The sequence below is a fragment of the Tupaia chinensis genome, unplaced genomic scaffold (genome assembly GCF_000334495.1).
Source record: "Tupaia chinensis unplaced genomic scaffold, TupChi_1.0 Scaffold000661_1, whole genome shotgun sequence".
Taxonomy (NCBI): Eukaryota; Metazoa; Chordata; class Mammalia; order Scandentia; family Tupaiidae; genus Tupaia; species Tupaia belangeri.
Window position 1 is genome coordinate 4,752,206 of NW_006160183.1, and position 27,030 is coordinate 4,779,235.

At 40.9% G+C, this 27,030-nt stretch overlaps 1 protein-coding gene across 1 annotated transcript in view; it reads right to left on the reverse strand.

The window, feature by feature from the left end:
• The window catches only part of MTA3 (metastasis associated 1 family member 3), a 167,487-nt gene that overhangs the window by 39,919 nt on the left and 100,538 nt on the right, over window positions 1–27,030 (reverse strand). The window contains exons 11-13 of the mRNA XM_027776329.1: window positions 8,989–9,177; window positions 3,037–3,111; window positions 78–136 (exon numbers count right to left, since the gene is read on the reverse strand). Coding sequence (XP_027632130.1) covers window positions 78–136; window positions 3,037–3,111; window positions 8,989–9,177 — 323 coding nt within the window. The remainder of the gene's footprint in view (window positions 1–77; window positions 137–3,036; window positions 3,112–8,988; window positions 9,178–27,030) is intronic.

The following is a 27,030-nucleotide window of genomic DNA, read 5'->3' on the forward strand; positions in this document are numbered from 1 at the left end:
ACCTAAACAAAATGACATGTTTTATAATGACAGAATTAAGAGCATGACAAATACTTGTAAAAATTTCCATTACTTACTAAGTGGGGATATATACTTGTTTCAGTTTACTCTCAGCTTCTGCTGCCTTTAGACGTTTCTAAAAATTCAAAAAAATGGATAAAATATTTTACAAGTATGCCTAATAATAATTGCCCCTTCATTGTCTTAAAAAGAAGTATTAAGGCATAATGCTGGTTATAAGTAAACGGTCATTTTCAGGCAAGTTTTTCTTTCATATGCATATTATTAAACTATAGGAACTTATTTAAAAAGTCACTAGAATCAAAGGTAGAAAACTGTAATATTAAGAACATTTCAGACATAGATTTTTTAAAAAATAAAGCAATGAGCAACTCCATTTCTCATTCCTGCATGGACGAACAAGAGGACTTCTAAAGTAACAGTTTGTACTTTTAAAATTTAGTTTTTACTTTATTTCTTGCTTGCCATTCTGCAGGGTGGGGGGGGGGACACAATCTTGGGGACCAAGATTATGCAGTTAGCGTAATGGCTATGTCACTGGACTCACATGTAGTCAACTGCAGTTCAAGTACCGGACCCGGTGGATTAAACTCATGCCAGGCACGTGTGCGTGCATGCCCAAGATCTCGAGAGGAGAATGGAGGAGAAGGGATTGCAACATGGCCATCCCCCCTAGGGGGTGATTTCTGGCTTTCTATCTCTCTGTCTCTCTCTGTCTTTCTGGCGAGTGCACGCCCCCTATAGCAAAAACTTCTCCTCGCCCCCAAAAGAAAAGATCACAATCTTTGCTTTTAGAAGAAATATTCAGAAATTATTAGTTTCCAAAGTCTATGTAAGAGAAATAGATTACAGCTATTCTGAGCAGATTTATAATACATGCACATTCAGCCTCGAATGTTGGAAGATATGCAGTAAACTTTACATTTTGGCAGAAACCACATAAGATTTCACTGGAGCCAATTAGGAGCCAGATGCAGGGAAGATTATATAATCACATCTAACACTGGTCAGCACAATAACGAATGCAAATGGGGAAGGAAAATAACACTAGCTTGATGTTCAAAAATAAGACTAATCAGAATATAAGGCTAGTTTCAAATTTCCCACTGAGAAAAAAAATTAGAGGACAATTTGAAACTTTTAGAACAAAATTGAAATGTTTAGAAATCATTTTATCCAAATACTTTGAGCTCTTCTTTGTATTTTAATTTCTTTTTCATTTTCAGAGAGCATTTTTGCTCTTCAGAGGCAGCAGGAAAGAATCTCTTATATGTCATGATCATGCCACAATCCCTTCTCTCCTCCATTTCTCTGTTCTGTCGAGATTTGGGGGACATGTGCCCAGTATGTTTTGCAATCTGCCAGGGATGGGAATTGAACCACAGTCAACCATGTGAGATGCAGTTACCTTAACCACTGTCTACAGAGTTGGCCTTTCAGCCATTCTTGATATCATCATTTCATCATCTTTAGGGATCCTTTTAAATGTGAATAACACAGGTTTCTACACTATATGGTCATTTAAATAATATATGATACTAACGCTGAAACTTTTTCAGTAAGTCACGCGTATCTATTTACTATTTGTAAACTCACAATTACACTTTTTAAAGTGATCCTTGGGACCAGCAGATGATGTAATGGTTACATCACTGGACTCTAATGTAGTTGACCGTTGTTTAAATCCCAAATCCGGTAACTTAAACCTCACACCAGGTGTGTGTGCGTTTATGCTCAAAGTCCTAAGAAGGGAATGGATTGCGATGTGGCCATACCCCCGGGGTGTGATTTCTCACTTTCTGTCTCTCTGTCTGGCTCTCTGGCTAGCACACATGCTCTATAGCAAAAATATTTCTTAAAAAAAAAAAAAAAAGACAAAAAACAAGAGAAGGAAAAAAGAAAACCATTTTGGAGAAAGATCTTATGTACAGTAACAAAGCATCAAACCAGTATGTTTACTATAGGTAGTTGGGAAAGTCATGACATGGTTTTTTTTATGCAAACATGTGTCATGACTTTCCCAACCACCCAATACAATTAAGATCAAAGACTTGAGTGATGTATCGACACAAATGTCATGTAAAGACGTTTCGGATGATCTCTTAAAATAGTCCAAATTATATTGGATATAATTGATGGCGCTGCCCTAAATTTCCATTCTGCATAAGAATAACTTATTCAAAAAGTGTGTGTTAATATCACATCTTTGGTAATTCCCATCAACTAAGCTCCCAAAGAGTTGAAAGCACCAGTCACATAAAGGAAAATAATGACTTTCTAATGTCATCGTTCCCTATTGCTTTCCCAAAATATTTATCATAATGAACGCAGAAATCAAGGGAATATTAAGATTAAAATCTTGGGACCAGCAGATGGTGTGATTGTTATGACGCTGGACTCCCTCATGGTTGACCGTGCTTCAGGTCTTGGATTTGGTGGCTAAAAACTCACGCCGGATGAGTGTGCATCGGTGCCCAAAATCCCAAGAGGAGAACGGTGGAAGAGGGATTAAAGTGAGGCCATCACCCCTGGGGGATGATTTCTTGCCTTCTGTCTGTCTTTCTCTGTCTCTCAGGCAAGTGCATGTACACTATAGCAAAAAAAAAAAACTCTCTCAAAAAAAAAAAAAAGATTAAAATCTTAAAAATATTATCTCAAAGATATGAAGCATGTAGTTGAACTAAATTAAAATAAGTAGAGGCGAGCCAGGAGCTGCTAGATCCCAATGGTGCACTTGAGTCCCAAACTTGGTGGATTGAAAACACACTAGGTACACAAGTGCATATGCTTAAAATCCTGTAAGGAGGGAGAAATGGAGAAAAAGGGATTTGGCATGACTATTTCCCATGGGGCAGGAGGAACTACTTTCTCATCTTTTCTCTCTGTTTCTCTGTCTCTCACCAGTGAAAGCACACATGCCCACTGGCAAAATCTTTTTAAACAAATAAAATTACTAGTACAATCTTATTAACATAGAAACAGATATAGCAATATGGAGCAATATGAAGAAATTACCTGCTGTACATATCTGTCAGTAGTTTTCCACATATAATAATATTCAATGATGCTAGTCAATGATTTCCAAGGGAGCTGAAAAAATACATAACAGGAAAATGAAAATAAGCTATGGTAGAAAGTTCTTTCCTTTAAATAATGAAGCACATATGGAAGACTCATTCTAGAATAAATGAAGACTCACTTGAGAAAGCTGAAATTAATTCCTGGAAAAAGGTACCTAAACAAGTAAGAGAACAATAAAGGGACCAGCAGTTAACATAATGGCTATGTTGCTGGACTCCCACGTAGTCGATCATGGTTCGCGTACCAGACCTGGTGGCTTAAAACTCACACCGGGCGCGTGTGCGTGCGTGCCCAAGATCCCAAGAGGAGTACGGAGTAGAAGGGATTGCGGCGTGACCATCCCCCCAGGGGGTGATTTCCCGCTTTCTGTCTCTCCGTCTCTCTTTGTCTGGGGAGTGCACGTGCCCTATAGCAAAAACCTCTCAAAAAAAAACCAAACAAACAAACAAAAAAAAACAAAAAAGAACAATAAACATCCCATTTCTTACCTATTTACTAGAAACTGTATACATTGTGACAGATGCTACTTCATGACCTACTCAGAAGTTCTCAGGCTACAGGTGGGGCTGCAGCACAATTCTAGATATGATATTTAAATAACTGTAGCTTGAGTAACTTCAGCTTCCAAAGATGCCAGCTATGGCCAGAAGTCACTTGGTCTCCAGCAATATTTCTAATCTTTTTCAAAACTGCTCTATTTTGACCTACTTCGTTAAAAATAAAAGCCTAAATTCTAAAAGGAAAAAAAATGTGGCTGAGCATGCTTCCTACTGGAAAACAACCTTTGCTGTTTCCAAGAAATATTTTAAAATGGCCAAATGAACTCCTAGTCACAAGACCACAGTCAAAACATGTATTTGGGGCTGGCCAGTGGCATGGTGGTTAAGGGCAATGGACTCGCATATGACCGACCGTGGATAGAGTCCCAGACCTCGTAGCTTGCTTTCTCACTTTCCCTCTCTCCCTGTGTGTGTGTGTGTGTGTGTGTGTGTGTGTCTGATCAAACTGGAAAATAATAATAAAGTTAAATAAAACAATTCTTAAAACACACACACACACAATGAGTTCTTGGGTGGAGGGAGAATCTGTTAGCTTTCCAAGATTCAAATGAAGGTAGATCAAACTTTCAGTCCTGTAAAAAAGTGATAGCAATGACTGATGACACACTCCTGGGCTGTGCAACAGCTTTTACAGAGGAGGACTCAGCCCTATCACAGACTCCCATCTACCAATAGTTTGCCCTAGCACGTTATAAAGATTAGAGTTAAAACAGTACTGCCCAGACTCCATGCAGCGAGGGGTCTGTTTGTGACACTCATGGACAATACCCTATCACCTCCTCACTACTCACCTGTTTGGTCTGAAGAGAAAACAGATGGATTTTAGAGAAAATAAATTATTTTAAGCTTATCTGGCTGGAACTCCAACAGTAGTTACATACACAGTCTCCTTACAGGACCAGATCAGCATAGCCATTGACATTTGGATCACAGCTAAAGCAAACCGTTTTCTCAAAAGCACTGTGTTTATCTACAGTGGGGTTGACAGTGGTGAAAGGTGGTGTCAGAAGGCTTCTGTAAGATCTCATAGGACGGTCATGGCACAGACCCCGAGAGTTTTTAGGAATATTAAGAGCTCTTACTGTCTACTCTTCTTTTTGAGAAATGGGCCCCCATATGCATTTCCCTAGAAGCCTGAGCAAAGGTCTAGTGACCACGTAAACTGAGCACTGCCATGAAACCCGCTTTGTCTAATACAAAAGTCCTAACCAGCTGTGCCCAGCACAACCACTCTCTTATCAGGAAGCGGATGTGGTAGGTCGTGAAGGCTGTACATCCATGTGTCTCCTGCTGCCATACGCTTCTCCATCAGCTGTACAGCTTTACAGGAGCTCCCCGAGTCACATCCACTGCAGAGGGAAAAACTCTGAATGTGGCAGATGGCTTGGCATTATACACTGGCACCACACAGAATAAAACAGCAGCAGCGCTTCAGTCCCTTCATGGAGAAGAGGCTCTGAAGCACAGGGAGGAAGGGAGATCCTTTAGGAGAGCCAACATTAAGGAGAACATCTGGCTTACTAATCTGAGTAGAAAGAGAAAGGGCCTCTCTCCACTGTAACCAAAGGCCCTCTAGCTAATACAAATTTGGTAAAATACAGCACACTATTCTAAAAGTAACTAAAATGGTGCTGTTGCAGGGTTAGGTTGTACTCTTGGCTTCACAGTTCCTAGCTGGGAGTCATCGAAACCTGGATCCCTGCCCTCCCGGAGGTTCTGTTAACCTTCTAGCCTGGTAAGAAACTTCATTCTGCTTAAGCTAGCTCAGTCAAATGGACTCTATTGTCTCCCACTGAGGTCTGCTCAGTCTCCTTTCCAACTTCGTCCTATCTAGATCACTTTCCTAACTGCAAAAGACAGAAAGCCAAATGCTGTATTTCTAGGAGACCCTTGTGATTTATTTCTGCCAATCAGATATAATTTAAGACCTAAAATCAGGGCTAGAGGGATGGTATGCAAGGCATCCATGTTGTTGGAGCAGAGCTAGGAGGTACCAAATGGTTCCGGAGCCAACAGCTCCTACAGCACACGGCCTGCTGAGGTGGCACAGAACACAAGAATGGGAACAGACGGCTGCTTATCGTACCCCTGCAACGCCAAGTACCTGTGATGGTATTGTAGGTGACTTGTGTGTGTGTGTCTGTTTTGTTTTCTACTGGGTTTATAGTGATTTTTACAACCACAGGGGGAAGTGAGGATTAGTTTTAGAATACCCACTATTACAGACAGACAAAACTCTTTGGAGCAGTTAACCTCCTGACGTTCTACCTTGTTTACTGTTTTTGATACTGGTGGCCAATCCCAGTCTCCACAACACAACAAATCTAATGTGGATTGGCTCCTCAACTAGCATTCTAACCACGTTCTAAGATGCAGTCTGCAGAGCTAAAACCCACATTTCCCAGACTCCTTTGCATCTAATTAAGATGCTAGATATAATTTAGGTGGCACCATAATGCACTGGCAAGAGACAAGAAACTTTTGCTATGAACGCCCTGCTGGTCACAGCAGACAGTGTATCTTGAAGCCAGAGGAAGAGTGACAGCTTTCTAATTCAGCAATTATGTTTCCGATCACAACAGGGACATCAGTTTATTTAGCTGACCCGACGTATGACTATCAGTCATCCTTGGAAGCCCAATCTGAAGTCTGTTTGTTCTCTCACCTTCACAAGTTACTTAATGTTTTAATAAGGTTTCCATTCAAACAAGCTGAAGCAGAACAAAAGTTGAACTGGCTCATGAAGGTAATGGGAAACTATCTAATAGCATTATTACTGTTCTACTTGTTTTCACCTAGGAAATTTTATCTCATACCAATGTCAGCCTCTATGTCCAAGCATAATGCCCAAGTCTACTGTTCACGTAAGTATTTCCCAGTCCTGTGTTAAGTGGCAAGGAGTGTTTCTCCAAGTTTCATAGCATAGTTTCTAATCTACCATCTGCTGTTTTCCCTCACTGCCATCAGACTTCCAGTTAAAATGCCTCTGTGAAGCCTCTCCATATCTGACTGGCACAATTAAACCCCTCCCAACACCCCCAATAACATTTATTCATCCAAATAATGGCATTATAGTTTTCTTGGGTGTCTTTGAACCTTTTGATCATGACTATAAAGCAATTTCCTGAAATAAGGATCACATTGAAGTTCTGTTACCTGCCAAGTGCCTAGCTGAGGGCCTGGTGTGTTACAGGTGATCAATGAACATTGATTAACCCAACTGAATTCAGAACGATTACTAGAACTAAAAAGAGGGTGTCAGGCTCAGTACAGAAAAAAGTAGTGCACTTTACTGCAGTGTTTCTCATTCTCTACTCCTTTATCAGAATTGCAGATTTTGTTCCCACAAGTTCTATATAGTAATAGAGCTCTATTATATTAATAACTACTATATTAATAACAGTTTACATTACATTAACATATTGTAACATTATGTTATTCAGACCATCTAAATATCACCAATGTAATTTAAAATTCTCAGCTGCACATCCTCTAAATTTAAATCATGGCATATAACAATTTGGGTATGGGTGAGGTTTTGCCAAGAGAACAAATGTTAGTGACACTAATAGCTTTAATTACAGTGCTTGGGATTTAACATATCTACTCATTCTGATAAGCAATCATTTTTCTTTAGCCATAATTCAGAAAAGATGCAACAAAAGGCAGGAAGGGCATTGGCTCATACAAATGTGATGTATATATAAAGTGTTTTCATAATTTAAAATAAAAGATGACTTCCACAGAAAGGTATTTATGAACTTCTTAAATAAGAATTTTCCATGTCACAGAGATTATAAACTTCACTGAAGACAGCAAGTCCAGGCTGAGCCACGATGGCGCCAGTGACAGCACACCACTCCACGGTGCTGGAGTCACATGGAAGACCTGGGCTCAGACCCCCCGTCACCCTGAAACAAGCTGGGTACCTGCACACACGTATCACGCCCAGGGTCCTAGAGAGCTAGAGGGTTGGGGAGGGGGTGGATCGTAACGTGAGAAGATTCTGTCAAAGGTCTTCTCATGTAATCTAGTAGATAAGATGAACTAATACATAAGTTATAATGCTGAGAGAACAGATCTTACCACAAACACACAAATGGTAACTACATGCACGGACAGATGTGTTCATTTAAATGGGGTAATTATTTCACAATGTAGATGTGTATCAAGTCATCACATTGTACACCTTGAATATATGTTTTATTTTGTCAATTACAAACCAATAAAACTTGAAAAACATAATTTTAAATAGTAAGTATGATATCATAGAAACTTATAATAAAAGTAGGGCCTGATACCACAGTGGTTAAGTGCTATGTAGTAGGAACCAGATCCAATATGGCTGACACAGCTCAAATTCCAGTCCTAGAGACTTGAAAAGACACACTAGGTGTGTATATTACCAATATTCTGATGGTATAGAGAAAAGTAGGGAAAAGGTTGTGGTGTAACTACACCTCACTGGTGGTTGCTTTCTCTCTCTCTCTCTCTCACTCACACACACACACACACACACACGCACACACACACACATACACACACAAAACAAACAAAAATTCATATTTTTGCATAGTACTCTGCTTCGTAGAGTCATCTCCATAGTTAGTCTGCATCATATTCAGGCTCAACAATTATTAGGTTGTCAGAAAAGTCATGACACATTTTTGCATAGAAAAACACAAAAAATATGCCATGAATTTTCCAACAACCTAATAGTAAGACAATTTAAAAAATATTTAAGGTTTATAAATGGTTTAAAAGAAATCAAAGGTTTAAAGCAGAACAATAAGCCTAAAAGCAGAGACAGAATTACTCAGTGACAGCGACTAACTTGTAACTCAGAGTGGTAATGAGAGGAAATGCACACTGCCAGTGTAATGCCAGGAACTCAGGGTGTCTGACATCGGGTCTTACCAAGTTAACTAATCAAAAGTCAGTTTCTCCCTTTCTATACTAGTCTTCATTCTAACTTGAGCAGTTAAAAATTAGTGTACTAGTTAGGGCAGATGAGCAGTTTGAGTCTGAGGCCCAGCAGCTTAAAGAATACAATGAATGCATGTGCGTGCCCAAAATCCCAAGAGAAGGAAGAAGGGACTGCAGTGGGGCTATCCCCTCTTGAGGATGATTTCTCGCATTCTCCCCACCCCAGTCTCTCTCTGGCAAGCACATGTGCCCTTATCACAAAACTAAAATAAATAAATAAAATTACTAAGCCACAGGCTGGCTAAATTAGTGCTACATGGGTTTTTCAGGCCACAGATTTCTAAAATAGAGCAAATATTTACACCTCGACATTTTATTTTATTCACAACATTCTACTTACGAAGTCTTGACGTATATCGTTGAAGTCTTTGCCATATTTTTCCAGTGCCTCCTCAAACAAGCTAGCTTCAGAGGCTGACCATTCTTCCATTTCATCTCTACATAGAACAGGTCCTCCAAGTGGTACCAAGACGCTAATAGCACTGCTCAAATCATAGCTGTGCCTATACAACGTATCCATCGCATGGAACTAAAGAAAAAAGTGAACAAAAAATAATCACCTGGTACTCAAACTTGCAAAAATTATTTAAGAACAGAAACATTAAAGTACAACTTGTGTTTAATTAACATACTTAAGTAGTTTTTTTTTTTTTAATAATGGAATTAAACACTTAGGAGATGAGGAAATCTGAACCTTGTAAGGTATATTTTTTTTAAGTTTTTAAAAAATTATTTATTTTATTTCATTTATTCATTCATTTTATTTTAATTTGACCAGAGAGAGACACAGAGAGAGAGAGAGAGAGAAAGAGGGAAAGTGAGAAAGCAAGCCACCAGGTCCAGGACTTGAACCATGGTCGGCCATGTGGGAATGTCCAGTGCCTCAATCATCATGCCACCTGCTGGTCCCTAGGTATATTTTTTAAAAAGAATTATTTTATTTAACTTTATTTACTTACTTATTTATTTATTTTACTCTAACCAGAGAGAGACAGAGCAAGAAAGACAGAGGGAAAGTAAGAAATCAAGTCACTATGTCCAGGACTTGAACTGTGGTCAGCCATGTGGGAGTCCAGCGCCCTTGACCACCACAGCACCTGCTGGCCCCTAGGCATATATATATTTTTTAAATGTATCCATTTGCTATGGCAATGGAACTAGGACTTCAAAGTATTAAATTTGGAACCCAATAAATTTTATCATTCTTTTGGATAAAAATACCAAGGTGTTGGATTCCCACATGGCGGACCACAGCTTGAGTTTTGGACAAGGCAACTTGAAAATCATGTCAGGCACGTATACAAGCATGCCCAAAATCCCAAGAAGAGAATGGAGGAGAAGGGACTGCAGCATGGCCATACCCACTGAGGGGTGATTTCTCACTTTCCCTCTCTCTGTCTCTCTCTCTGGCAAGCGCATGCACCCTATTGTAAACATCTAAAAAAAATAATAAAATTATTTTTAAAAAAATTTTTTAAATGGCAAAATGGGACCAGCAGGTGGCATGGTAGTTAAGGCACTGGACTCCCACATGGCTGACCATGGTTCAAGTCCTGGACCTGGTGGTGGCTTGCTTTCTCACTTTCCCTCTCTGTGTGCCTCTCTCTGGTCATATATATATATATTTTTAAAGTATGAATAAATAAAATAAAAAATTCTCTTTTTAAAAAATATGGCAAAATCACTTTGGCTATTATATAGAACTGGTAGAGCCTTCTTTGACCAAAGAGTTATGTAGATTATATATTAGAGACTGAGAAAAAGGTATTCTCAGGTTGGCTTAAGAGAATGACGTACTAGGAAAATAGATGGCACGAAAACAATGGAGTGGGGTGTGGTGATTAAGACAAAATTAAATTACACAGGCTTTTTATTTATTTATTTATTTATTTTTGGAGAGGTTTTCACTATAGGGCGCGTGCGCTCGCCAGACAGACAGAGAGAGACATAGAGACATAAAGCGAGAAATCACCGGGATGGTCACGCCGCAATCCCTTCTCCTCCATTCTCCTCTCGGGATCTTGGGCAGGCACACACACGCGCCCCTGGGTCTGGGACGCGAACTGCGGTCGACTACATGGGAGTCCAGTGACATAGCCATTACGCTAATTGCTGGTTCCCGTACACAGGCATTTTATACAGACAACACAAAAGAAAACAAACACAATCATGTATGAAACTAAAATGGTAACTTGGTTGAGATTCTGGAAGACCAAAACAGATGAGTTCAGCTTGCCTTGACCATCTGGCCTATCACGGGTTTCCTAGATATGTCAGAGGAGAGTGGTTCAAAAAATCATTCAAAAAGAAAAAAATGGATTAGGATCTTTTTTTTTTTTTGGAGAGATTTTCGCTATAGGGCGCGTGCGCTCGCCAGACAGAGAGAGACATAGAGACAAAAAGCAAGAAATCACCCTCCAGGGGGGATGGCCATGCCGCAATCCCTTCTCCTCCATTCTCCTCTCGGGATCTTGGGCACGCACGCACACGCGACCGGCGTGAGTTTTAAGCCACCAGGTCTGGGACGCGAACCGCGGTCGACTATGTGGGAGTCCAGCGACATAGCCATTACGCTAACTGCTGGTTCCCTGGATTAGGATCTTTAATCAGCCTTTTGCAAAAATACCTTAGATTAAGTTTATTGAATTTCTCTAATCACGGCAGCGAATAAACAAGGTTCTAAAACTCCCAAACATTAAGTTTTGGAAAACCGTTGATGGTTTTTTCTACTGGAAAGAGAGATTCACTCATTAACATATATATGGCACCTCAGGACCAATAGGTGGCATGGTGGTTAAGGCGCTGGACACTCCCACATGGCCAACCACAGTTAGAGTCTCTCTCTGTCTCTGGTTAAATTAAAACAAATGAATGAATAAATAAAATTAAATAAACATGTATATGGCACCTATACTTGTTATGTAGAAATGGAGGAAAAAGGATTTTCGGCATTCACGCACATAGACTCAGCATGATTTTTAAGCCACTTGGGACTGTGTTTCAGACCAGGATTAGCCATACAGGATCTGGCTCCTTAACTGCTAAGCTACAGATTGCCCAATAAACTTCTCTTTCTTTCACTGTACTTTTATGGTTTCCTTTTTGTTTTTATTTATCTTTAGAGAGCTTTATGCTATGGAGCATTTATGCTCACCAGAGAGACTAAGGGAGACAGAAAGTGAGAAATCGCACCTTAGGGGGGGATGGCCACACCACAATCCCTTCTCCTTCATTCTCCTCTTGGGATTGTGGGCACACACGCACACACACCTGGCATGAGTTTTAGGTTGCCAGGTACAGGACTTAAACCATAGTCAACTACGTAGGAGTCCAGCAACATAACCATTACACCATCTGCTAGTCCCTTTTTTTAAGTTTACTTATTTCTTTACAGAGAGATACTTTCAATGAGGTCTTCATGCTATGATCCACCCTCCAGTTCTCATCCTGGACCACAGGCATGTACACACCCAGAGCACCTGGAGAGGTCTCAGGATCTGAACCTAGCATCTTTCCTATGTGGGTCCAGTTGGGTTACTACTATGCTGTCACCTGGCCTCTAAATTTTTTAAATTTTTATGAACTTTTAATTTTTTAAAACTTATGATTCATTGCAATACACAAATACATTGTACAAGTGTACAAAAATATCTTCTTGCTTGATACCCTTATTCTATACACTTTTTCCTATTTTTAAATGTATTTAACTAAGACACAAACACACACATTAGCCAAGGCCTACACAGGATCAGGATTATTACTATCATTATCATCCACCTCCACAACTTACCTCACCAGAAGGGCCAGGATAAACCAAAAAAAGGCAAAATTAAATCAACCATAAAAGTAAATGATACAATTAAAAGATATGGTGGGACCAGCAGATGGCATAATGGCTACATCACTGTACTCCCATGTAGTCGACCACGGTTCGAGTCCCAGACCCAATGGCTTAAACAGACTAGCAGTTGGCATAATGGCTATGTCGCTGGACTCCAATGTAGTCAACCACAGTTTGAGTCCAGGACCCGGTGGCTTAAACTCATGCTGGGCACGTGTGCATACGTGCCCAAGATCCTGAGAGAAAATGGAGGAGAAGGGATTGTGGCGCGGTCATCCCCCGGGGGGTGATTTCTAGCTTTCTGTTCCTTTGTCTTTCTGGCGAACACACGTGCCCTACGGCAAAAACCTCTCCAAAAAATAGTAAGTGAAGAAAAGATCTATAACGCTACTGTTAGCACTGCATAGCAATACGGTTTTACAATAAACTTTTCCCCCTCTTAAGCAGAATGAGTACATCCTAAAATAATAGAAAGCACAGACTAGTAAATACACAGACCAGTAGCACAGTCACTTATTACTATTATCGAGTATTATGCACTGTACATATTGGACACACTGTACTTTCACGTGACTGGTGGCACAGTAGGTATGTTTAGACTGGCACAACTATAAACACGAGTCGCACTACAACATTATGGCAGCCATGAAACCACTAAGCAACAGAAATTTTTCAGCTCTATTATATCTTTTTTATTGTTTTAAGAGCTATCTTTGCTGTAAGGGTGTGCGTGCTCGTCAAAGCAGAGGGACAGGAAGCAAGAAATCACTTCCCCCAGGGGGGATGACCACGCTGCAATCCCTTTTCCTCCATTCTTCTTTTGGGCACACACGCACACAAGCCCAATGTGAGTTTCAAGCCTCAGGTCCAGGACTCGAACTGTGGTCGGCCATGTTGGAGTTTCGTGACATAACCGTTATGTTATGCCATCAGCTTGTCTGGCTCCATTATAAACTTACGGGACCACCATCATACACACGATCTGTCACGGACATAAACATTATGCAGCACAGGGCTGTACATATTATTTACACCACGATACAGTACGAATATCTGAATAAGGGTAAAGAACACAAACTCGCTGATAGCACTAAAGCATTATCTAGAACACATGGACAAACATGTTCACGTACAGCAACTAACTGCTTTAACAAAGGTTGTCATTTTTCTTAAAAGAAATCAGTAAATTCCAGGAAAACAAAAGCAACTAAGGACTTCATTATCAATTTCCTTGTTGTAATCACAGCTAAGGCTGATGTATGTATTACAAACATGAAACAGTCACTTTCAACTTTGAAGTGAATTTCTTCTCTCTCTCCTACAGCAAGAGTTGCAAAAATGTTAAAATTAATCTTGCGTCTTTGTACGCTATAAACTTCTGAATAAACTCTGCTTCTCTAAATTACTAGACAGATGCAGTTTAGTTGTAGTACATGCTTTTATATACTTTCACATCATCTCTGAAATATTTATTTCAGAATAACAGAAAAAAATCATCAGTATTCAGGAATCCTTTCAATAATGTATTTCCACAATGATTTAAAATAAAAATATTTGCTATATGGAGCATGCGCTCACCAGAGACAGACAGAGAGGGAAAATGAAAAACCACCCCTCGGGGGTCATGGCAATACCATAATCCCTTCTCCTCCATTCTCCTTCCAAGATTTTGAATGCACACACATGCCTGCCCGGCATGTTTTTCAAGCCACTTGGTCCACTGGGATTTGAACTGCACAGTCAGTCTTGCGAGATCCAGCCACCTTAACCACCACATCAGCTGGCCCATAAACAATTATTTTTAAAACTTCCCAAATTTACAATAGATAACAAGATTAAATGATTTTTTTTTTTAATTATCAGAATGTGTGTATGCTCACCAGAGAGTAACAGAAAGACTAAGACAGAAAAACAGAGAAAGAACACTCAAGATGGAGCATGGTCACAACGCAATCCCTTCTCCTCCATTTCTCCATCCCGTCAGGATCTAGGGCACATGCGCGCACACACCTGGAATGTGTTCTAAGCCACTGGGACCAAGATTTGAACTGTGGTCAGTCATGGAGGATTTGGCTCCCCTAACCACTAGATTACAAGGGTCAGCCAGTATGGGGGCGGGGGGGAATCAATAATTACATAAATGAACTGGATGTTGAAATTCCTTAAGAAATAAAAAAATTTTTACAATAAGTGACAGGTACTCTGAAACCCAAAATCATAAAACTGAGTGTTCTCTCAGCTTGTACTATTAAATCAACAATTCAAAGTATGAATGGATTCTCAGTCTTCAGTTCACATTAGAGAATAAAAATGCCTTTCATAGTAGACCTTTGTTTAAAAAAAAAAAAAAATTGATGGGCTGTTTACCTAAAAAGGTTTCAAAAAATTTCTATGTGTGATTATGATAAAAAACCTCAAGTGATTATTTGTTGTTTTCCGGGTTCTGTAGTGTGCTGCTGAACACTAAAGGAAGTATTTGCCCCAGAAGATGAGCTCCTGTGCTATGTGACAACCGAAATTGGAAAGAACGGGTCAGACTTAAGAGCTGACCAAAGGACACGAAGCTCCAAAGGCCACACTTACACAGCTGCCCCGTGGGCAGTGTGGTACCAGCGGTATGTGCAGACAATAAACACCCAAACAGCCACATCACTGTGAAGGTCCCAGAGACTGCTTCTGCTGAAGTGAATGACCAAGCTTGCAAAGGGAGCCAGAAGGTCACATTATATCCTAGAGGGCCGTATTGACCCCATCTTTCTGACACACACTGGAGCTTTTTCTTAATGAACTTTTACTCCATCTGGCCCCACTTTACAAAGCTTTAAATAAACTATGCACATAGATTCGTAACAGACCCTATCCAGTAAAGGAAATAAGCTAAAAAGGACACAGTCTGACATAAAACCGGTGAGTTGTGGTCTATCAGTAAGAGAAACCAGAGCAGCCATACAAGTTTGAGGACAGGAGCAAGTAAGGGATGATGAGGAGTCAGAACAGCGAGGACCTCAGCAGGATGGGTGCGACTGGGGAGGGCGCGAAGCCAGCGCCAGGGGTACTGATAATGGTCCTTCGCCAGATCTGGAGGTGACCGTGCAAATGTGTGCGCGTGTGCAAGCGTACAAGCTGAGCAACAAAGTGGGAGACACACACAACATGTTACTACGTGTACCTTAATTTAAAAAAGGGCAAGCATTTTACAACTAATCATGTAAGTTAAGTTACCCCTTCAGATAAATCCTATTGTTGGAAAGACACTACCTTTTCAGTAGAAATATAGATACACTGCCAAGATCCATTCAAATCTAAATTTTAAAAATCATAAGAACCTAGCACAAGCTGTTCTCTCTGCCAAAAGGCGGTGAAGGTGTTGTCACATTTCATCTCATTCATAACAGATGGAGATGACAAACACAAGTATTTTAGGACAAAGACTGACAAGGAAACCTTAGCAGCAGAATTCTCATCTTTTGTTCATTAACTAGAATATACTATAGTAGGTTGGACTCTTGTTTGGCATATAGTCACTCTCTCTGTGCCCCTGCCCCAACCACCAACCCCAGGGGAGCAATCTTCCACTCCGCTGATGCTGAGCTTGACCAAAGGATGGTGAGACCTGCGACATGACAGAGCCTTGACATTCGTCTGCATTTGCCTTGCCCGTTTGTGCTGCTGACTTCTGTCCAGAGCTAGAACACATGCAGCAGTCCTGGACCACACCTCTAGTCTGGTACCTCCATGAACCCAGTCTAGCTCAGCAGAATCCTGGAGACTCTGCAGATGAGGGTATGGGAAATTAATGCTTGTTCCAAGCCACTGACATTTTGGGCAACATAATGGATCTCGTGTTTTCCCCTTTGAGAATAAAGGTTTTTACCTAGCTATTAGAAGTGCCATGAGCAGACAGCCCTCAGCTGCTAGTTTTCTTTGGCATAATCTTAATTTAAGAAAGAGTCACCAGGGCCAGCAGGTGGTATGGTTGTTGAGGTGCTGGACTCCCACATGGCTGACCAAGATTCAAGTCCCAGACCTGGTGTCTTGAAAATCACATGGGGCATGTATGTGTGCATGCCCCAAATCCCAGAAGAACTGAGAAGGGTTTGCAGCATGGCCATCCCCCTGGGGGGAAAGGGGTGGTCTCTCACTGTCCCTCTCCAGCAAACACACATACCCCATGGCAAAAACTAAAAAAGGTAAAGAAAGAAAGAAAGATTTACCAACAAAGGACAGACCCTGTTTCTGGGACACCCAGTAATCTAGGTGGATAAAGGCCCAGCCTTTCACCCTGAACTGGGAAGGAGTCTCAGTGCACCATGGAGTCAGCAGAAGCATTCATTCAGACCATAGCCCATTTCTCCTGCTATCCAATCCTGCCTCCTTCCCATCTCTTCCACAGGCTGGATCTCAAGGGTACTTGCTAATAAATTTCCACAAGAAAATCACCATCAGACTGATTTCCTGTGAATCTACCCTATAACATGTAGCGTTAGTATGACAACAGATAGAGCCAAGATACATACACATACAATACTATTGATCTGCTCAGTTACAGTTTCACAGAACCTTTACTTGTACACCTCTAGTTCAAATTACAGTACTCAGAATATCAAATCTACTTAAAAATGAATGAGCATATGTTTATTTTCCAAGCAGAGCAAACCTCAGACTGCGATTCAGGCAAATTTTTTTTTCTTTTTGGAGAGGTTTTTTTGCTATAGGGCGCGTGCGCTCGCCAGACAGACAGAGAGAGACATAGAGATAGAAAGCGAGAAATCACCCCCGGGGGGGATGGTCACGCTGCAATCCCTTCTCCTCCATTCTCCTCTCGGGATCTTGGGCACGCACACACACGCCCGGCGTGAATTTTAAGCTACCGGGTCCGGGACGCGAACTGCGGTAGACTACGTGGGAGTCCAGCGACATAGCCATTACTAACTGCTGGTCCCAAGGCAAAACTTTTTTATATAAAAAAGAAGTGTGCCACCCACTATCAATTTCTGCTTCCATGCATAGTTAAAAACAAAAATCCCGGTACTGACAGGTAGCATAGTGGTTAAGGCACTGGATTCCCACATGGCTGACGATGGTTCAAATACCAGACCTGGTAACTTGCTTTCTCACTTCCCCTCTCTCACTGTCTCTCTGGTGAGTGCACATGCCATACGGCAAATTTAAATAATAATAGTAACAATAAAATTGAATAAATTATTATTTTTTAAAATCCCTCATCATCAAACATGATTTGTTAAGACTTACTTTGTTATTTACTCACACCAATCTACAAGACACCTCAAGCCACGTTTTTGTGAGTACTCATGCCTTTGATTATCACAAGAACGCAGTAGGGGATGGCAGGTCATAGTAATCTCATGGCCCGAGGTATCATTTCCAAACTGACCAATGAACAGAACTACAGATTCTTGCTCCCTGGTTGTAATCTTAGACAGAAACCAAACAAATCACATAACAACTCTGTTAAGACTGTATTAACTAATGCCAGCAGAAGGAAGTGTGAAAGGGGAGATTCCACACTAACTTGGCTTTTACCTTGACCAAGAGAGCTAGAGACAATCAGAAAGTTTCTACTTTACAAGGTTGCTGTGACAGGGAATAGACCTTGATGAGGCCAGACTGGGTAAGACCTGGGTACAGCAAAATTCTGGAGATGATCATAACCTAGGCCCTAAAGAAAATCCGAATACATTAGGAAAATCGGCAGCTTACATATTCTCTGACCAGAGCACCCAAGGCAATTAAGTATGTAAGCCTCATTTAATTGGAAATTAACTCATGGGTGAAATAAACAATTATGACGCAAATTAGGAAACACTTAGAACCAAATGATAATGAAAATACTCCATATCAAAATATACAAGTTATAGCCGACATGGTTATTAGAAGGACTTCACAGTATTGAAATGTTTATAAGGGAAAAAAAGACAAACGAAAATTAATGAACTAAAAAATGGTCTTAAAAGCTGAACAGGACTCAGATATGTCCTAGACCTCTCTGAACACAGTGAGCACAAAGGACGAGTCTCAGGTGTGTCCTGGACCTCTCTGGGCACAGTGGACACAGAGGACAGGTCTCAGGTGTGTCCTGGACCTCTGTGAACACAGTGGGCAGAGAGGACGGGTCTCAGGTATGTCCTGGACCTCTCTGGGCACAGTGGGCACAGAGGACAGAACTCAGGTGTGTCCTGGACTTCTCTGGGCACATAAGGTGCACAAACGCCCTTGATCTGGGCCAGCTGAGACTCAGGGAGATCATAGCATAAGGACTGTATTGGGGATGCCTGTCCCTCCCTCTCTCTTATAAAAGAAAGAAATAAGCTTAAAGAATTCAATAAAGAAAATCAACAAAACTGAAATCTCATTCTTTTGGATATCTAATAAAAAAGATACCTCTGGCTAAACTATCAAGAAAAAAAATGGCAAAAGATATTTATTTAAAAAGAAAAAGAAAAGCTACTCATAACTATAGATACAAAAAAATTTGAAAAATTATGTTAATACATTTGAAAATGTAAGAGAAAATGTATAATCTCCTAGGCTGATGTAACGAACTAAAATGGACATAAGTAAAATGAAAACACATTCTAACTACAAGTCAAACTATAAACCGCAACCCACACTGAAGGACACTATAAAACACACGGCCTATACTTCTGCTACCCGGACAGGAGTGGGACAACTGAACAAAGCATCTGGATTAGATCACAGCACTACAATGCTGTTAAATTCCTGAGTCTGTGCTGTGGTTATGTAAAAGACAGCATCCTGTTTATTAGAAAATGCTCCTCAAATATCAATATTTATCGGTAAAAAGATGTGCATTCTGAAACTTACTCTCCAAGTTTATGGAAGGCCATTATTCTGAATTGAGGTCACTATATTGGACTGAGTTCCTGTAACAGGCCCCCAAAGACCAGCCCAGCCCAGAATGGAGTCGCTTGTGCTCAGTGCCATGTAATCAAACAAGAGATTCACGGCAATCAGAAGGAGCTCAGGTTACCTGAGCCAGTATATCAAAGTCCTCTTTGCTTTAACCCTTTAAGGAAATAACATTGAAATATCCAATCCACTCTTCTTTGGGGGACCGGGGGAGGTTTTTGCTATAAGGTGCACGCACTTATCAGAAAGACAGAGACAGAGAGACAGAAAGCAACCCCTTCTCCTCCATTCTCCTCTCGGGATCTTGGGCACACATGCACACACACCCAACGTGAGTTTAAGCCACCGGGTCCGGGACTCAAATCTGGTGGGAGTCCAGTGACGTAGCCATTACGTCAACTGCTGGTCCCCCTCAATCCACTCTTGTTCTCTGTTTCTGCTCTCTTCCACTCTTCCGCATTTATAAAGTCGGCCTCCTCCACTCAGCTCAACACAACACTATTTTACAGAATGAGGCATTGCCTGATGCTAGAATTATAAATAAAAGCCAATTAGATCTTCAAACTAAGTTTGTTAAAATTTTGTCTTTTGACCATAGAAAGAACAATAAAGCAAATGTGGTAAAATGATAAAAATTAGAAAATTTGGAGGAAGTGAACACAAGAAATTTTCATACCATTTTTGTCGTAAAATATAAAGACAACACCACGCGTCTTCATTAACATACTTACAAGTTCAAATCTCTTCACCAATACCCCTAGACAAAGGTTCAATTTTCTTAGGCTAGTCAGTGGGGCAGTGGCTAAGGTGGCTGGCTCCCACATGGCCGACTGTGGTTCAAGTCTCAGGGCCAACTTTGGTTCAACGCTCAGACTCAGCAGCTTGGAAAACATGACAGGCACATGTGTACCCAAAATCCCAAAGAGAATGAAGGAGACAAGATTGTGGCATGGCCATCCCATCAGAGGGTGATTTCTCACTTTCCTTTTCTCTCTCTCTCTCTCTCTCTCAGTCTCTCTCCAGCGAGCAAACACATCCTATGGCAAAATTTAAAAAAAAAAAAAAAAAAAAAAAAGAGAGAGAAAAAGAAAAAGAAAAAAAAAAGAAAAAATTGTGCCTAATGTAAAATATCATTGCCTTAATGATATATTTAGCAGGAAGAAAACTTTCATGTTTCATATTTTTCATCGCAGTGGTAGTCTATCAGTACTAATTCTAATTTTACAGCTTTGGAAACATAAATAGTATTCACTGTAGGTTTTAGCAGGCTGAGTTTCTTAAAGTAGTATGAATTAGCATTTTATTGTTTTACGTTCATTTTAATGGCTAGATTTCTAAGCTAAGTTGATGTCTAAAATGTTAATCAAAAGATTTATATATGCTGCCATGGCTTCTGAACTAACCTCAAATTCCAAGCAACCTCAGGGCCCTAAACAAAATGAGTGATTTAAACAGGACTCGCTGGGGCAGTGAGTGGTTTAAAGGTACTGGATTCTCACATGGCTGACCACAGTTCGAGTCCCAGACCTAGTGGCTTGCTTTCCCTTTCTCTCTGTCTCCCTCTGGCCAAATTTTTAAAAAATAATAACAACAACAAATGGAAATAAATAAATAAATAATTCTTTTAAAAATCATAAACAGAACTCACAATAAGAATGAAGGGCATGAATGAATGGCTAGTATTTAATAAGGCTGATAACTAAAGAATAAATGTATTGTCGTCGATTACCTTTTCCTTACCAAAGAAATAGGTTAATTGCTTTTTCAAAGTTATCTTTGATGGAAAATTGTTATTGTTAAGAAGACTTAATAGCTGTTTTACAGAAAAGACTGTCAACTCAAAGGAAGCATCTCTGTCCAACCACTTTGTAGCTTAGTGACTTCCTAGTAACAATTACATTAAGAGGCATAGGCAAACACTACCTAATGACCATATTCAAGCTTAAATCTGTTACAATAACAGTGAATATGGCATGATAAAACTCCTTTTAGATGATCAATAAAGCTATAAAATCAGAAATGAGATTCAATGACTAAGGATGAAAAAAGACAAAGGGATCACTGTCATCATCTTCTTCTCAACAATTAACAACTAGTATTTACTGACCTCCTGTAGCAGACAGAGCTCTAAACACTTCACAAGTATTAATCTCACTTCATCTCAAGTTGATGCTGCCTGGGAACTCAGAGCCAGCCTCTTCCAGCGTCTGGGAAGAGGGTGCCAGAGGCCCTGTTGAGGACTCTGAGGCACTGCCTGCCGCCTCTCCCCATGAGGACACAGGGCTCTAAGGGGCCTCAAGAGCTTCAAGAGTCCAATGTTCGTGAACACTACCTTAAAAGATGCATAAACTGCTGAATATATCAGCTCTATTTCAGCCCACCTGGGCAGTCAATTTCACAGAAAGCTCTAAGCCACTCAGAAAACCCAAGTACTATAGGAAAACAACCCCAAGGTATGCTCCAACTGCCCCTCATCTGGAACCAGACTCTGTATCCTTGGTTACATGTATCAGCAGCCTACACAGTATGTCTGTAGGCTTCCTTCTTGCCCATCATAACCCTCTTAAGGGAAAATAAGTACACTTTATTATTATTCCCACTGTTGATGCGGAATCTCAGACACAGACTGGTTAAGTAACTTGCATAAGGCTATATGAATCATAAAATGCAGATCCAGGAGGGGAAATCTACTGAATCATAAAAATGTAGACACTGGTACACCCTTGTTGATAGCAGTATTATTAACAATAGCCAAAAGATACAGACGCTTCAAGAGTCCACTGGTTGAACAAAATGTGGTATATATAATAATATATAAGAATGGTATATATATAAATATAATAAGATATAAGATATACAATTCTTTTTTTAAAGTAATTTTTAAAGTAATTATTTTGCTTTACTTTATCTATTTATTCATTTAAATCTGACCAGAGAGGGAATACAGTGAGAGGGAGTAAGCCACCAGATCCAGGGCCTGAACGGCACTTGGCCACGTAGGAGTCCAGCACCCTTAACCACCATGCCACCTGCTGGCCCCAAACATACAATTCTTTAAAAAGAAGATTCTGACACATGACTAAACATGGATGAGCCATGGAGACATGCTAAATAAAAAAGTTAATGATGGGACCAGTAGTTGGTGTAATGGCTATATCGCTGGACTTCCAAGTAGTTGACCACGGTTCAAGTCCTGGACTCAGTGGCTTGAACTCATATCAGGTGCGTGTGCATGCATGCCCAAGATCCTGAGAGGAAAATGGAGGAGAAGGGATTGCGGTGTGGTCATCTCCCGGCGGGGGGTGGGGGGGTGATTTTTCACTTTCTGTCTCTCGGTCTCTCTCTCTTTCTGGCGAGCGCACGCCCTATAGCAAAAACCTTTCCAAAAAAGTCAGTGAGAAAAGGACAAATATTACATCATTCCACTTCTATGAGGTACCTAGCTAGAGTAGTCAAATCTAGAGAGAGAAAGCAGAATAGTGGCTGGCCCCGCCCGGGGGGGAAATTAAGTAGGGTCCAGTGGGCACAGAGCTTCAGTTAGGCAGACGAAGAAGTTTTAGAGATGGATGGTGGTGATGATTACATGGCAACTGGAATCTACTAAATGACAGAGAACCATATACTTAAAAATGATTGGACTGATGCGACCAGCAGATGGCATAACAAGTACATTGCTGGAATCCCATGTGATCAACCGTGGTTCAAGTCTCAGACCCAGCAGCTTAAACTCATGCCAGGCACATGTATGTGCATGCCCAAAATCCTGAGAAGAGAATGGAGGAGAAGGGATTGCGGTATGGCCATCCCCCCTAAGGGAGGATTTTTCACTTCCTGTCTCTCTGGCAAGCGCATGCACCCTATAACAAAAATCTCTCTCTTTTTTTTTTACAAAAGGGTTACTGTGGTAAATTTTATGTTACATATATTTTATCAGTTGTTAAATGTATCCTATGCTTATGTCTGTCTTCAATTTAGAGTCTTCAAACTCTTTTGTGTATAGTTCTGATGAATTAATGAAACCGGAATTGAAATATATATTAATTACTCTTAGTGATACCAGGCTCTCAGCAAAACAATTATTAAAATGCTAAAAAAGGGACCAGCAGATGATGTAATGTTTACACTGAGGGACTCCCCCTTACTTGAGCACAGTTCGAGTCCTGGACCCAGTGTGCATGCATGCCCAAGATCCTGAGAGGAGAATGGAGAAGGGATTACAGCATGGCCATCTCTATGGGGGGTGATTTCTCACTTTCCGTTTCTGTCTTTCTCCATCTCTCCTGTGAGCACATGAGAAAAAAGAAATAGTCGTTGGGGCCGGCAGGTGGCACAGTGGTTAAGCTGCTGGACTCCGACATGGCCAACTGTGGTTCAAGTCCTGGACCTGGTGGCTTACTTTTGTACTTTCCTTTTCTCTTTGTCTCCCTCTGGTCAAATTAAAATAATAATAATCATTATTATAACAAATAAAATAAATAATTCTTTTTTAAAAAAGTTATCGTCAGAGCTAGCAATATGCAAGCAGCTAAATTATCTGCTCCAAGATACCTGAGTAGGGGCATAAATTGTCCTCAATAAATGTACGTTGGGTTAAAAATGCTGAACACCTACTGCAGTCCTCACAGGAAAAGCCACAAAGAAAGGAAGGGCAACCAGGATTCCAGCAGTTCCACAGGCCTGCTCGCTCTGCAGCAGGAGGCCTTCACATCATGGTTTGTTCACTGTTTTGATCTGCTATGTTCCAACTAATAGAAATAACTGGATAAGTTATAAGAAACAGAATTTTTCTAGCTTATGGTTTTGGATGTCCAAAGTCAAGGGCCTGCATTTAGAGAGGGTCTTTAAGTTGGTGGGGCCCTGGGCATCCCATGGCAATGTTCTGAACACAGCAGGAGTGCACGTGTCTTGTCTGTGTGTCTGCAAAGCATGAGCATGTATGTCTCTGTCCTCTGACCCACAAGGCATGAGCACATGTACCTATGTACCTTCCTCTCCTTATAAACCCAAAAGTATTCAGATGCGGACCCCTATCCTGATAACTTTATCCAACCCTAACTACCTCTCAAAGGCTCTACCTCTTCATGCCACTGTCAGATAAAGTTCCCACCATCTTAATTCCACCAGAATGACACACCATATTGTGTATGTGGATAGTATTTCAGAAAGAGGCTTGCTCTCCTTCATTCCTCCTACCTCAATCTCTGAAATAGCTGGAACTACAGGTGTATGGCACAGTGCCTGGCTGGTAGGGTAGGCCAGAAATCAAACCCAGGCCTCCCAAGTAGCCTCAGCCAAAGAAGCAAAAGTGATTGGTTTAGGACTGGAAATACTAGGAAAAAGCAAAAATTGGGACTCTCCAAATTTAAGATAAAATTCATTTTAATGACATGAACAACTATTTTCACATGTTCTTTTCCGTAAACAATCTGCAAAACTCGTACTAGTAACATATTAATCAACTGTAACCACATCCACTTATTGACAGGAGTCTCTGAGAATCTTAGAGTATAAAGCTGCACCTAGAGTCCTCAAGCAGGAAACCAATACATTAAATACTGCAGATGACAGAGCCGATCTTCAGTGCTACCTCTACGAAGACTAACAATGTTTAAATTCCAGCCATTTATAGAAGAATGAAGCAGAGGAGCGGGTATAAGAGGTAACCTGGGGGAGTAGAGAACTCACAGTAGGAGTCAAGAACAGATCCATATCATGTCTCAAGTCAGCTATACAAAAACACAATTTCCTGAGCCCAAGTCTGGTTTAAAATAATTGCAGTAATAAATAATTTAAAATAAAATGTGCAATAGAAAACTGACATCCAAATTATTAAACACTCAAGCAAACAAAATAGAAGAGATGAAAACACTAGAAGCAATGAAGGAACCTTCCCAGAAGGAACGTAATAGGCAAGTATTGCAGAAAATACACACAAAATAAACTAATCAAGGTATACAGGTAGTATCCTCTTTAAAATATTTCTTTTCTTGGGGCTAGCAGGTGGCATAATGGTTAAGGCATTGGACTCCCACACAGATGACCCTGGTTTATGTCCCAGACCCTGCAGCTGAAAATCACGCTGAAAAGAAGGGAGAAGTTGTTCTGGCAAGTACAAGTGCCCTCTTAACAAAAACCTTAAAAAAAAATTTTTTTTTTCCTTTTCTCAGCCTGATTGACAGAAATACATATGGTTATGGAGTCTTTACAACTCAGCACTCTCCCCGAAGAGATTCACTTGCTGGTCCACACACTGCAGCTGCAGGGACAGAGAGTTGCTGCAATGGCAAACCAGGGGCCCACACGAGTACTCTGCACCCCTCAGACCCACCTTTAGGCAAATCAGTTCTAAGTGCCGCCAAGAGCTCTGAACTGCTCTAGGCACAGGCTCTCCACTCTCTCTCACTCCCAAATGAAGGAGAAGGCTTTGCTGGACCACAATAGGGACTGCACCCCTAGTTACAACCTGAGAGGCACTACCTCATAATAGCAGGGACTGTTTAAACAAGAGTCCATCCGGGCAAGGCAAGATCATGCCATATTAAGAAGAAAACTTCCAGGGAACCAGCAGTTAGCGTAATGGCTATGTCGCTGGACTCCCACGTAGTCGACCGTGGTTCGTGTCCCAGACCCGGTGGCTTAAAACTCACGCCGGGCGCATGTGCGTGCGTGCCCAAGATCCCGAGAGGAGAATGGAGGAGAAGGGATTGCGGCGTGACCATCCCCCCTGGGGGTGATTTCTCGCTTTCTGTCTCTATGTCTCTCTCTGTCTTCTCTGTCTCTCTCTGTCTGTCTGGCAAGCGAACCCGCCTCACAGTGAAAACCTCCCAAAAAAAAAAAAAAAAAAAAAAAAAAGAAGAAAACTTCCAGGTATATATGATAATGAGCAGAACTGTTAATGTTGCATAATTAGAAAAACCATGAGGAAAGGGAAGATAGAACTCTTATGTATGAAATGACCTAAACTTTGTGTTAAAAAAAAGATTCACAAGGCAGCAGGTGGCACAGTGGTTAGGGTGATGGACTCCAACATGGCTGACTCTATGGTTTGAGTTGCGGACCCAGAGGCTTGCAAATCATGCTGGGTATGTGTGCATGCACAGAAACTGGAGAAGGGGTTTCAGCTTGGGCATGCCCCCTGGGGGATGATTTCTCACATTCCCTCTCACTGTCTCTTTCTGATGAGTATGTGCACTCTATGACAAAAACCTTCATAAAAAAAAAAAAAAAACTTCACGGGCCAGAGGTGGCATGCACATCGAGGTGCTGGATCCCATGTGGCTGACTGTATGGTTTGCATCCCAACATGTAGTCTTGAAAATCACTCCAGGTATGTGTGCATGCATGCCCAAAATCCCAAGAGAAGAATGGAGGAGGAGAAAGGATTAAGGCATGGCCATCCCTTCAGGAGGGCATTTTCTCCCTTTCACTGTCTTTCTCTGTCTGTCTCCAGTAGGTACACATGCCGAAATTAAAAATGGCAAAAATTTTTTAAAAAAGAATAAAAAATTAAAAGAATATTCACATGAGCCTTGTCTTATTAGTTACCAAAACTTAATTCAACATGCTTGCACAGGGACAGAGATCAACAAAACAAAACAAAAATACCGAGTCCAGGCCTAAGTATATTTAGACCCTGTAATATGAAAGAGG